Below are 13,924 nucleotides of genomic sequence, written 5' to 3' on the forward strand. Positions count from 1 at the left end.
TTAATTGTTGCGTGTTGATGTTCTTTTACCTTTTCCATTCTGCCTTGCCTTTGATACTAGGGAAGTCCATGTTAGGATGCCTGGGTCGTTGACCCAGGGTTTTTGAGTTTATTATATTATTTATAATCTTTGGGTTTTCGTTAGAGTCATGTCTTATGGTTTGTCTCTGTGTAATCCTTAGTTGCTGTCTCCCCTGTCTGCTGTATCCCTGTGTCCAGTCTGTCTGCCCTGGTCCCACGTCTCTGTTCCCTCTGTTATAGTGCCTGCATGTGAGTCTGTGTCTTTTGTTCAGTCTGTGTTTTGTGTTTCCTGTTTTACTTTGAAGGTCTCTGTCTTATCTCAGTGTGTTCAGTTTACGCTTCCTTGTCTCATCAGTTCTGATTTGCCCCAGCTGTGTTTCCCTCCTGTTGTCCATTCCCTGATTGCTCCCTCTATGTATTTAAGCCCTGTGTTTCAGTTTGTCATGGTCGCGATCTACCGTTTATCTAGCTGTGTGTTCTGTCAGTCTGTTCGTGTAAGTTTATTTTGGATACTCAGTTTTGTTGCTTTTTTGAGTTTTACATTAAAGCTGTATTTAAGTTCACCTTTGATTTCCATGAGTCTGCATTTTGGGTCCTTCATGTCACCACCCCTGCGTGCACACAGCCTTCACATAACAGTCCAACAGTAATACCGAAATACATATTGTGGCTAATGTACGCTTGGCGGTGGTTGTGCAATGAGGTGTGTTTTCGCCTCCCACGCAGTGTTTGCTGTAAGAGCTCGCATCGAATCTTTCCATTACAATCAAGTTTCGTTTTAACACTGACATCAAACTGCAGACTAAGAGCTGCGTGATGGCCACGGTCGCGATCAACTCCTTACTGAACTACAAAACAGAAAAATACATTGATACAAAAAATAAGGCAGTCGGAGTGTTGCACAGACTTTTTCAGTTATCTGTCATTGGTTACATAATAGGGTAAGTGCATTATTACCACGTATAATTTCCTACAATGTTATTGCTTAACGGGTTAACTTAAAATAAGTCACTGAACAAATATAATAACATTTGGGCTTTGTCTGTAACATATTGTTTGGTAAACAGAATAAAACAAACAAAAAATATTAATTTTGAATGAGCAGTTCATTTATTGTATTGAATAGTAGGCTATTTGCACGTTACACGCTTATTCTATACTTTAAAGAAGTAAGCAAAATTAAAAATAAAATGCTTAAAATGTCAGACTCTTAACCTTTGCCTTTGAGCAAATACCACATGAACGTTTCTCTTTCACTGTTTATTTTTATTTATTTATTTTTGCCTGAACCTATGCGCACTTGTGGCATGCGGTTCAGCGTCTGGCTTTACCCGACACAATTCAAAGGTGTTGCCTGGGACACAACAGGGGCGGAAAACGGAACACAAGGGGTCTATTCCTGGCTTACCGATGACAGCCGAAAACCGCACACAGTAATCTTTAGCGTTCATGTGGATAGAATGTAGAGAACTGTGCATATAAGTCTACACAAAACAATTTTTACAAAACAGTTATCTTTATAACTGAGTTTAAATGTTTTGGTGTGTGAAAATGCACAGAGTCAGATTATATTAGGTTTATGACGTGCAGTGTTTGAACCACGATCTGTTAGGATTCCTTTAATGTTATCAGCACAAAGATCAGAGAGTCCCTGTTATAGTGGGAGGAAAAGGGGGACTACCCACTCATTCATGGGGGTGGGGGGGACTTTGATCAAAACTTTGTTTGTATTAATAGTGGAGGCTTTGATGCTGCTTCTATCCCTTAGAAAAATTAGAAAAATGGGTCAGACCACTTTCACAGCTAAGATATTAGGTTACTGCTAATGCACACTGTTACTGTGGTCTTACCTCAGATAAAGAAGAATATGAAAAGCACACAAATGTGAACACTAAGAAATGATTTGGCTATGAGTTGCTGTTAATATCAGATGTGACACTGTGTTAATGAGGACAGCTGAACACAATGAAACAGCAGGTCCTTCTCCAAATGATGTGACACAAGGTGAGATCATATAGTGGCAACTAAACAGTATTATTAGGAATCATTTTTGAGGATTGCAAATGTGGGGAGATTTCAAACTGTGCAGACTTTGTGGAAAACCTTTATCATTGATTTTCATTGAACGTGGCATATGAACTGCTCATTACTGGCCACCCCAACAATACCCACTGATTGTCGTGTACAGCCGCTGGCTAACTTATTCCTTTAAAACATTCGTCAGAGATGTGGGTCAACAAGGAAGAGGGTCGCTGAGACTGCTTGTATATTGTCACAGTTTGCTGTTTTGGGAGACTCTTTTGAGTGTGATGTAAATACAGAACACAGGCAGGGGTTAGCAACAAAACAATCTGCTTTATTTGGCTGTTGTAAAAAGTCCAAAAGGCAAAACAGAACCCTAAGAGAAGAAACTAAACTGAGGCATGGGAACAGACCGGGACCAGGAGACTGATGGGACAGATGAGACAGGAAGATGGCATTTTCTATAAACACCGAAGGGCAATCAGGGAAGTAGATATAGTTGAACTAAATCACGGAGGATGTGAGAAGGCGAAGCAAAACTAAATGAAAAGCACAAGGGACAATTAACTATCAAAATAAAGCAGAAAGTGAGAAGTGATAACTAAACTACAGCAAGTTCATTACCCTGGAGAACAGCTACACTCTCAGAGCCAGTAGCTGGCCGTGGTTTAAAGTGCCCCTTGCGAACACAGTCAGGAAACATTTGGAAAGTCCTCCGAACGTTCTCATTGTCTCACAACACGTCCTCTGAGAACCACTGGTCCCACATTCAATAAGCCCAAATTTTACTTGAGCTTAGTATTTGTAAGCTTTCATTATAAGCTCCTATCGGCTAAATATGCTAAAGTATTTTATTTTGCCTATGTGAACAATGTAAATCGCAGTGTGGACTAAACCATTTTGGTTCTTTTTAAGAGGTGAAAGGACCCCTGAGCCTCCACAATATGTTGAAATCAAAGTTCAGTCACACAGCCAGTTCATTTGGGCAATTTACTTATGGAACTAATTAATTAATAATAATAAAAATGTAAACAAAAAAAACAAACTCTTCATTCCAGGCCTTGCAAGGTTAGAGAATCCCACTAAGCCAACAACTTTGATACACCTGACTAGCAGTATCACCCCTCACTGCATACTGCATGTCACAAAAGACAGCTGAAAAAGGTTTGCACCAAAGCTTTTACCAAAGCACTGCAAGAACTCTGGGTATTTCTGCTTTGATTTAAAGGTGGGTTTTCATAGTCAAGCAAGGCTACCAGGAGATAGATGATGCTATCCAGAGTTCTGTCATAACTAAAGTGAAGGGAACTGCAGTGACCAACACCAGTGAATCTGGTCTGCTTGTGTGGGGACCTGAGGAGTATGTCATCCCCCCACAGGTGAGAACACTTTTAATATTTCAGACTAGATTAAAGCCATGCACTGCTGATGAGACTTTGACATCTTGTCTGTTATTTTCTTTTTGTCATTAAGGGTGAAGATGTTCTCTTTATTGTAACCAGCTTCTTAGAGACACCAAACCAGAAGATGGGTTACTGTGCTGAGGTGAGAACATTTTGTTTTCACTTTAAATCACTGACTGGGGATAATAGGATATATAATATTTCTAACTTTAACTATATGAAACGGCACGCTAAGAGGTGTTTTCATTGTTTTCAGATTTGATAAATGGCAGCCATGATCATCAGGTCGTTGTCTCAGTTTTAATTGCCGGTCATTTGACAGACTCTGGCCCAAAGAAACATTTGCCATCAAATAAAACAATTCTTTTAACATTCCCTTGTTTTACTGACAACGGAAATATTGCCTCTCCTGTTGATTTCACTTTCACTTTAACCTTTCACCTGCCAGCCCAATTTTTATAGCATGCACTACACCTCTTGCAAGTACAGGTCAGATAAAGTGTGTCATACTGTGTTGCAAGTAAATGATGTTAACTCTAAGGAGAGTATCCACTATTTATTTAGGGATTTGTTTCATTTTGTCATTTACTTACAGGAAAAAACTTTTTCTCAATAAGTGATTACATGAGATAAGTAACACCATAAAGTGCCAGAATGTGGAAGAATGATATTTTATGAAACTACTTTATCACTCTGCATGTGAATATAACAGACTGTGGAGGCTTCCTCCAGTGCTTCATGGCCCACCTGACAATAGCGTGATGTGTTATACACATTGGTTTGTGGCTGACCTGTAATTCCTCTCCTGCATGGTAACATATTGTTTGCACAGTAGCAGAGAAGTGTTTTCCTCACACCTCTTAACCCATTTTGTCACCTCCATCATCATCATATGAGTGTGTGTGTGTCACTATTCATGATTTATTGTCAGCTCACAATATACAGTATGTAAACCCAGAAGACTCTCTGGGTTGCCTGACTGATAGCCATCAGCTAAGAAGAAGAGCCAAACAAACAGCCATAAAAATGTGCTCTTATAAATATTGACTGAAACCAAGAGCAGGGTCTGACACCTGCAGGGGAGCCTTTTGGCATCATGCAGCATGTGCCATTTTTAACGGTCGAGTTCTAGTAAAATAGAAAAAGCACAGACATGCATCCATTTAACACCCTTAACTTCATTTGACTTTCATATTCACCATGTTGCTAGAATACAGAAATCTTCTATTTTAGATTAAGATATTCTTGGATGCTAACAAGTTCTGACTGCTTTAAATATTGAAATTTACTTTTTGTGTTATATTTGTAAATTCTGACTTTGTATCCCTTATTTTTGACTTACATTTACATATGTATTTATCATTTAGTTCGATATACTATATCACACTTTGTTCTGTGTTCTGTTTTTTCTTTTTGGTTTTTTTTGACATTGCCTCTGTCCTTTTTTTGTTCTCAGACCCACAAAGTGCTTAATGCCCACTGTAGTGTTGACGAGGACTGTAAAAAGGGAAAGATGGTGGAGTCTGGTCATGGTGAGAAAGAAACATCCTGATATTAAATCAGTATTGTGAAACATGTCTGAATCGGAAACTCTTTTCACATGATCATCTAGATGTTTTTAAACAGGTTTTTTTTTGTCTGTTGTCTAAAGGAGTCATGAGCGGCAAATGCATAAGAAACAATGAAAACTCCAATGGGACCTGTGAAATCTTTGGCTGGTGTCCAACTGAAAAAAACATCAAACCACAGTGAGGACATATTTGAAATGACCGATCCTCCTTTCTCTCTGCACTAACATGCACAAACATTCAGGCAAATCATGTGTAGTTGTCATTTATCAGGTCAGCACAACAGGTTTGGCACTAAATCTAAACTAAGGATGTCCTAAACTGAGACACTTAGCTTCATGACCCAGTCTTATAATAGTATTGTATAAGCTCACATTAAACAGCACTGGGTCATAGATGGGTTCATTTCCCACTTAGCAATTCAATCACAATCCCTCTATATCTGCTACAGGAAGGTTTGACTTTGATTTGTTTTTATTGTTTTCTTATACATTTATTCACAAAAAAATATATTTACTTAACATTTTGTTTTCACAGAAAGCCTTTGCTCAAAAATGCTGAAAAGTTTACCATTTACATCAAGAATTTCATCCAGTTTCCTAAATTCTCATTTTCAAAGTAAGTCCTCTTTAACATTTACAACAATATCTCCTTGTACTTTATGACTAGCTGGATATTGCTGTGTGCAATAAGCAGTTCACATCCATAAATATGTGTTTTTCTTAACTCTGAGGTCCAACATCCTTGAAACAACTGATCAATCCTACTTGAAGAAATGCAGATATGATGAGAAACAATACCCCTACTGCCCCATCTTTCGCCTGGGAGACATTACGAGAAGAGCTGGATGCAACTTCCAAGACATGGCCACACTTGTTAGTATTACATTGTAATACTTAATGATCCCAAATCATTCCACTTAATGATTTGGGATCATTAAGTGGAATATCTAGTCAGCCAATTACAATGCACCAAGTCAATGCATTTAGGAATTAAGACATGATCAAGATTACTTTCTGTAGTTTTATTCCTTGATAGCCACAGTGTACCCATTTTCTGACAGCTTCTTCCAGCAGGATAACGCACCATGTCACAAAACTCTGACAAAACCTGGTCTCAAACTGTTTTTGAACATGACAATGAGCTCACTTAACTATAATGGCCTCCAGTCACAAGAGCTAACAGAGAACCTGTGGAATGTGGTGAAATGGGAAATTAATTTCCTTGATGTGCAGCTGACAACTGTGTGGTTCTGTCATGTCATGTGGACTGTTCTCTGTGGAATGTTCAGTGCCATGAAGAATTAGTTCTTCGTGTTCTGAAGGATTAAAGGGGTCTGATCTGGTACTAGCAGGATGTAGCTAATGTTTAACAAATGTTTTCTATACAGCTGTGAATGAACGCTGGTAAAACACCACTAATGGAATGCATACAGGTATCCAAATTTGAATACATGTATAAAAATAAAAATCTTAGAATAAGCATGTTTTGGCTGTTTTGTTAGGGTGGCGCTATTGGCATTGTGATACAGTGGGACTGTGACCTTGACAAAGGCACCTCTCACTGTAATCCAGAGTACCAATTCACTCGCCTGGATGCCACTGTCTCCAACAAGAGCATCGCAACAGGATTTAACTTCAGGTGAGGCTCACTGCAGAGCATCTTTGTTGGCATGGTGCACAGACATGTAATCATTTTTACAACTTATGAAAGGAATAAAGAACCATAACCATTCTAAATTACCTAAAGGTTATTTATGTTTATCTTTATTTTGTTTTTTATATTTTTGTTTTCTTCTATAACAGACATGCACGATACTTTAAAAATGCTGCTGGTGAAAGCTATCGATCTCTATACAAAGTTTATGGCATACGATTTCATATCCTGGTATATGGGAAGGTATGTCAAATGCATCAGTGACAGAATGAATGCATAAATGGTGCCAATGCATTACAATAAGATAATTTATGTAATAAAGCCAATATATATATAACACCAATGCAAAAATACCATTATTATTATTATTAGTATCCTATCTTCTTAGGAGAGGGGTTATTAGGAATGATTTGACAATTAGAAAGAATACAGTAATTAAGGGCATAAAATGCAAGAATGTGGAACATAAAATCAGCCTTTATGCGGATGATGTGTTACTTTTTCTCCAAAACTCACAAACCAATCTCTCTGGGGTAATTCCTCTTCCCCGCTGTTTTTCTTTCCCTCTTTCTTTCTCCCTTTTCTTTCCCCCAGTCATGTCTGTCCCATGTGTAGCAAGTGAAAATAAAATAAAATAAACAATAAAAGCAAAGGTGAATCAAATAGACCAATACGGCAAGGCTGGTGGTCCATTTGGTAAAGTAAATCCATTGGGCATCTTTCTTTGCCTTTAGACAATAATTCTGATGGCAAAAGAACCAAACGGGACTGGTGGGGAAAAAAAAGAAAAAAGAAAAAAGGAATGATTTGACAGAGCACTGCAGTCTTTGCTCTTTGAACAAAAATAAATTGTAATAAGCTCGTATTTAAAAACATCTCTTCAGTTTCTGATCTCCTCCACAGGCTGGAAAGTTTGCCATAGTCCCCTTGGTCGTCAATATTGGTTCAGGACTGGCTGTGATGGGAGCTGTGAGTATTATTAATAATTAAATCAACATGATATTAAATGAATTGAACAGCATTTTTTTGATATATCACAGAATTGAATAAAGTTCTTTTCAACAGGGAACCTTCTTCTGCGACATTGTCCTCCTTTATTTAACTACGGGGAAGAAGTCTTACAAAGACCAGAAGTTTGAAGTCTTAAAGTATGAAAAGCAACACACGAGTACAGATGTAGACATTTCTTAGGTTTTTTTCCATATTGAAAGGACCACAGTATGTGTGTATAGAGAATAATGAGCTAGGATAACTTCACATTAGATTTTTTGAAATACATATATTTAATATGATATATAATTAGAATAGTTTGATTGATTTAATAATTGAGTCCAATAACATATGCTATTTAAAATCAAGACATAAGCTTGTGTTTTGGGGTTAATTAAAAGCTATTATGGTCCTCACAGGACATAAAACATGCTTAACCTTAAACATTTCCAGGAGTTATACTGAGCCCTACAACACTGATAATCACTTTATTACAAGTTCCCAGTTTCATTTGTAGTGAGGTGTTTTCATTGTGGTTCATTACTTGTTATTAATAAAAAGATCCTACATCATTCATTATTATCTAACTATTGAAGTAATACAATTTTTACAAATTTTCAGTCAGGAAAAAGTGAAGAAAGGTGAAAACGTCCAGGAAACGTGCAATAATGGGCTGTCAGAGGGGTATGTTTCTGCTCTCATTTGTCTTTAAAGACTGTATTGTTGCGTGTGCATGTGTGTTTGTGTGGATTTTGATTTCTAGTTAAGGATATATGTTCATTTATGACTAGAAAAATGCATTTCTGGTGTGATCTGTGGTTAATTTACGCTTCTTTACTATTTGTTACAACAGGTCTCTGATCTGCAGAAACTGTGCCATGAAAGATATGAAGAACAAAATGGAAAAGGACAATCAAAATAGTGTAACATATCAACTATTAAGTGTTCAAAGGTCATGTCCTAACCACATTTCACAAGTTTAGCCATAAAATATTTTAGCATCATTATGAAGAACATAAACCAAGTTTACTGAACTTTTATCTGTTTACTTTCATGGCTGTGACTTTTTTTTTTCTTTTCACACTATTCAGTTCAATTTAGAGTCATTTATATAACCCCAGTTCACAATAACAGTCACCTCAAGGTGCTTTATGCTGCGTCCACACTAGCCCGGATAAATTTGAAAATGGCGTTTTTGTCTGAAAATGCTCCATGTCCACACTATCGTTTTCAGTTGTTTTCACAGAGTTGTGCGCCCTCATTGAAACGGCCAAAAATTCCAGTCCTGCGCATACATGAAACGCAGGACGAATTGACCTCATTTCTGTCTGCCATTTATTTACTTTCCGGCTCTTTAAAACATTGCAAAAAAATGTTGAGGAAAAGCACAGAGTTTTTTAAATGGACTAACAACAAGGTGGAGTTGTTGCTGCGAGTATAACAAAAGTAAAAAGTTGCAAAAGCGAGTGAGAATTAAAGAAATTGAAGAAAAGCTATCTGGAGCATGTACAAACTGATATTAATCTTTAATAGGGCTGTCAAAACTGAGAGCAACAAAACAAATGCTGTATAATGCCCTCTGCTATCTTATTTTAATTGGTCACATGACTGCATCACATGACTAAAATGTGTCATTGTTTTCGAAAAGGCTCCGGGTTCACTGTCCACACTGCGACGTGAAAACGGCGTTTTCAAATGTATCTGCTTTGGAGAGCATTTTCAAAACATTGCGTTTTCCTTAACAGAAAACGCAGTCTCAGCGTGGACGGAAGGCCAAAATGGAGAGAAAAAGAGGCGTTTTCAAACAAAAACATATTAGTGTGAACATGACCTTATACTGCAAGGTCCTTAAAGCACTAGAAAAACCACGCGTAAGGGAAAACTCTCTTTTAACAGGAAAAAGGTTTCTGGCAGGGCCAGGTTTGGGTAGGGGCAGCCATCTGCAGTGGCCTGTTGGGGGTGAGAGGAAAGAGAAAAGAAGAAAAAGACAGTATAGGACAAAAGGGACAAACACACACAGGGAAAGAGAAGGTGAAAATCTAATTCTATGCTGCAGTGATATGTAAACAATTGGGGAGTTAAGGAACATGAGTAATGAAGGAATTGCACAGCAATCTGAGCCCACTGCAGGACAGCTGAGTCATGGTTCTTCATGTGGTACTTTGAGGCCTTTAAGATATGATTGGGGCCTGATTCTTCAAGATTTTATAAGTGAGAAGAATTTTACATACAATGCTGGATTTACCAGGGAGTCAATGAAAAAAAGTTAATATTTTAGGGCTTTTATCTCTTTTTCTTGTCCCTGTCAGTGCTCTTGCTCCTCTGTTTTGGATTAATAGTCCAGCCTACAAAAAATGCAAGCATGAACTATATTTTCAGCATCACTCCTATATAGGAAGGTTTCCGTTTAAGAGATACTGTGTAGATGAAAGAAATCAGTGCTACATTTTTATTTAAATTGCCTAACGACGTATAAGCATGTATAATGTGAAAAGTACTGATACAAGCACAGACCCCTGTGGAACTCCATGAATGTGTGATGAATAGTAGAATGTCCAAGCGTCATGGAGGGCTTTTGTTTTAATAGAGTAACAAACAATTTGCACTGAGCATGTAGCACTATAACCAACCAGATTAACCTCTGTGGGACCAAAGTTTAGGTGGCTGCTTTGTGTTGTGTTCGCACATCCAACTGAAGAGCATAACAAAGAAGGGAGCACTTCTTTAAATTTGATTACATCACTTCAGAAAGGCATCTAGTGTTTTCCAGTGCTGTGCTGTGTTCTTTAGAAATACTGTTAAATGTTCATTGTGTGTTTTAGTTTAAGTACCCTGAAGCAGCTGTTGTTCTGTTTTGGTATTATATAGGTTAAACTGAATTTATTTCAACTGAACTGAATTTAAGTGAATTGAACAAGAGCTTCAGAGATCACAAATCCCCACAGAAAGAAAGTGGTCATACAAAAACTGGGCTGGGCTGGTTTTATTACAAAATGCTACATCAGTCTGCTTTTATAACAACACACTGATGTCTGATCTTTGACCTTGAAACAATACATACTATAATTTTTCTGGGTCAACTTTGTACTAACAGTGAAGGTCAAGGTCAAATCTTTAGCCAACCTAGCTACACATGAAGTTTTAAGAAAAATTGTTTGTAGTATAATATTTGATGTGAACTGAGCAAAAAAAAAAAGAAAAGAAAGAGAACGTCTGCAGTCATTCAGAACGGTTGGTCTGTTTATGCTTGATTTTCATTGTTAAATATTGGACACCTCATGTATGAAATGGGCATTCAGTGTCATTTTATCACAGTATTGTTTTTCATACTTTATGTGATTTTGAAAAACTTCAAATACAGATGTTGATAAGAAATTATGTGTTGTTTGTATCATACCTTTTAGTTGCTTCCTGGGTGTGATCTTTTGTAACGCTCCTATGTACACATCTACACACAGTGAAGACACTTGCACAGATGCTGTGTGACAGTTGATCAGTTCTTGTTTATAGATTGTGTAAATATTGCAGCACAGCCAGCGTGAAATGCATTCCTTCCTTTTTTTCTCAGATAGGGGATTTAGTCAGCCAGCTGTAGGTTAATATAGTTTGTTTATTCATGGTGACATTATTGAAATAATCAGATGTTAAAAAGAACTTTCTGCCAAACAAATAATTTTTAAACATTAGCTGTGGAAGTGCATTTTAATGCATACTTCATATGGATGAATGATAAATTAATATATGTGTGTGTTATTTTCATTTAGAAAATTACAAAAATTTGATCTGAATTTGTATTTCTATTTTCCTTTATAATTTAAAACATTGTGGATATAATGTAAATAATGCAAATAGTATTATAACTACTAAAACTTCTTATGTTAACATAACTATGATAATGTAACTTTGTTAATGTAATTGTCAGAGTAACAATATTAAATACTTTGTCAATATTAAAAGCAAGAGTGTAATAACACAAACACAACATTAAGGTTTTTGGCCCCAAACTCAAACTGACTTAGACATAATTTCTCTGGTTGAATTAGTGGAAAACACACTAGTTTGCACCTCCTCAGTGTTGCCTACAGATGTCACCAAAGGACAGCTTCACAACTGTAGCTTGCACAGTATCTTTGTGAAGGTTCTCAGTCTTCCAGGTCACCGTAGTCTAAGAAGCTTGGAAAGAAAAGCGTCTGGACTTTTTGAAGTTGCTTAAAGATGTTTCATCTCTCATCTGAGAAGTTCTTCAGACCATGCACACTATCCCTAAAAGATAGCAACGGTTGTACAGCTGAATAATGCTTTCTGACAATAAATAACAAAAAACGCTGTGTCTAAAAAAGTGGTAAATCTCTTTCAAAAGAATACTGGAAAGCACTGTATAGGAGACTAGTAAAGCAAGACTTTAATTTAATAATAAAAGAACTCTACCTCCCGAACTAACGCAAATATTAAAACAAAGAAAAGCAGTAGGGCTTGTTTGCACTAAGAAGCCAGATTGTTCAGCTCCTCAGACCTGAAGAGCCCAGATGTCATCCAAAGACCAGGAGGCGCCACCAGGAGCCATTTAACAGAGGACACCTTAAATAAACTGTAGGGAGCATCAAATAAATATTAAATAGTGACAATGAAAAACTAATTCAAGCACTTATTACTTCATTCATTACATATCGGTTGTGGGCAAAAGACCTGCAACTGACAAATAAAGGCTATCTCATCATCATCATATTGGTTGGACTGTTGTAATTTGTTATTATCAGGAAGCCTAAAACCTACCTGAAAAGTCTTCAGTTGATCCAAAATGCTGTGACAAGATTATTAACAGGAACTAGAAACAGAGAGCATATCTCTCCTATATTGGATTCTCTTCATTGGCATTTTGCTCTCAGACTGTAGGCTTACTTGTGGTTCCCAGAGTATTTAAAAGTAAAATGGGAGGCAGAACCTTTAGCTTCCAGGTCCCTCTTCTGTGGAACCAGATCCCTGCTTGGATTAGAGAGACAGACTGTCATGGTTCTGGGTCGGTGACCCAGTTTTTGATTTTTGTACTCTTATTTTTGATATTATGAATTATGACAGTTTGTGTTTTGGTTTCCCAGTGTTTATTCTGTGCTCCCTCTGTTTTCCGTCGTCTCTGCCTGTGTATTCCCTGTAGTGTAGTCAGGTCTCTGTGTTAAGCCCGTGTCTCTTAGTCTGTCTTTGTGTTTGTGTTTCCTGTTTTATTTTGAAAGTCCACGTCTGATCTCAGTGTGTTCAGTTTACGCTTCCTTGTCTCGTCAGTTCTGATTTCCCCCAGCTGTGCTCTCCTTTTGGGTCTCATTCCCCTCGTTATTTCCCAGTGTATTTAAACCCTGTGTTTCTCTGAGTCAGTGTCGTGTCGTTCCTCAAGCTCTGTTTCCTCGTGTGACTCGCCGTCAAGTGTAAGTTTATATTTCCCAGTTTAGTTTTGTATGCTTTCCCCTGTCAGCAAATAAAGCTGAGTTTTTTGAGTTCATCCTTCGAGTCTGAGTGCCTCCATCTTGGGTCCGACTCCTGCCTGCCACACAGCGTTCCTGACAGAGACTCCCTGTCTAATTTTAAGATTAGACTTAAAACTTTCCTTTTTCATCAACCATACAGTTAGGGCTTGATGCTGTTATATTTAGATCAATGCATGGAAGTCATGATGGTGATCACTCCAGTTTGGGGCTTTTTGATCAAACTCTTATATTGTCTGATACACAATTCTGTGCTAATTTAATAATGTGATAAAAAACTGAAATCTCTACATATTCTTAATGTTGACAATGACAACATGACAATCATGAGACAAACCTTTGCACATGTGTATTTGAGGTAAAACATCTAAGACCAATAAAAGACTTACAAAACAGAGAAGTTACCTATGCCTCGTTCTTTGATATACATAAATAATTTAATTATGCTTTCTATTTAGGAAAAAAATAAATCTCATGCTCATGTGTTGGTTCTCATATTCTAAGGCCTCAACCCTCTGCTGTCTGTAAGACTTGTTCTTCATAAAGTTGAGAAGGACAAAGACACAAAAATAGGTTCCCTGTTGAACAGAATTTTATTCAGTTTTGTGACTTATGTAATACTGTCAGCCTTTTTTAATAACATGTTTAATTAATTATTAATGTAATTGTCACTCAAATGGCTTTTGTATAAAAGTGATTAATATTTAGGTTCCAGCAGTTAAAATATTTTTGTTTGTAAATTGCTGTTTTCTCTTGTTTATGATATGCGTTTATCTTTCCAGAACAATTTT

The 13,924-nt window shown here is 37.1% G+C and overlaps 1 protein-coding gene across 1 annotated transcript; it reads left to right on the top strand.

Annotated features, from left to right (window-relative positions):
- LOC146504115 (P2X purinoceptor 5-like) lies at window positions 1-11,341 on the top strand. Its single transcript, XM_085130501.1, has 13 exons — window positions 1-961; window positions 3,271-3,421; window positions 3,516-3,587; window positions 4,902-4,977; window positions 5,097-5,193; window positions 5,551-5,631; window positions 5,747-5,888; window positions 6,518-6,654; window positions 6,819-6,912; window positions 7,573-7,638; window positions 7,735-7,817; window positions 8,281-8,343; window positions 8,513-11,341. The coding sequence occupies exons 1-13, from the start codon at window positions 837-839 to the stop codon at window positions 8,640-8,642; spliced, it is 1,317 nt and encodes a 438-aa protein (XP_084986627.1). The 5' UTR covers window positions 1-836; the 3' UTR covers window positions 8,643-11,341.
- Window positions 11,342-13,924: the final 2,583 nt, after the last annotated feature.

The sequence above is a fragment of the Neolamprologus multifasciatus genome, chromosome 14, assembly GCF_963576455.1.
Source record: "Neolamprologus multifasciatus chromosome 14, fNeoMul1.2, whole genome shotgun sequence".
NCBI classification, from domain to species: Eukaryota; Metazoa; Chordata; class Actinopteri; order Cichliformes; family Cichlidae; genus Neolamprologus; species Neolamprologus multifasciatus.

Coding starts and splice junctions, on each gene's coding strand:
- LOC146504115 (XM_085130501.1), top strand. CDS start 837: ATGGCCACGGTCGCGATCAACTCCTTACTGAACTACAAAACAGAAAAA. Junction 4,978..5,096: donor GATGGTGGAGTCTGGTCATG/GTGAGAAAGAAA, acceptor TGTTGTCTAAAG/GAGTCATGAGCGGCAAATGC. Junction 6,655..6,818: donor GCAACAGGATTTAACTTCAG/GTGAGGCTCACT, acceptor CTTCTATAACAG/ACATGCACGATACTTTAAAA.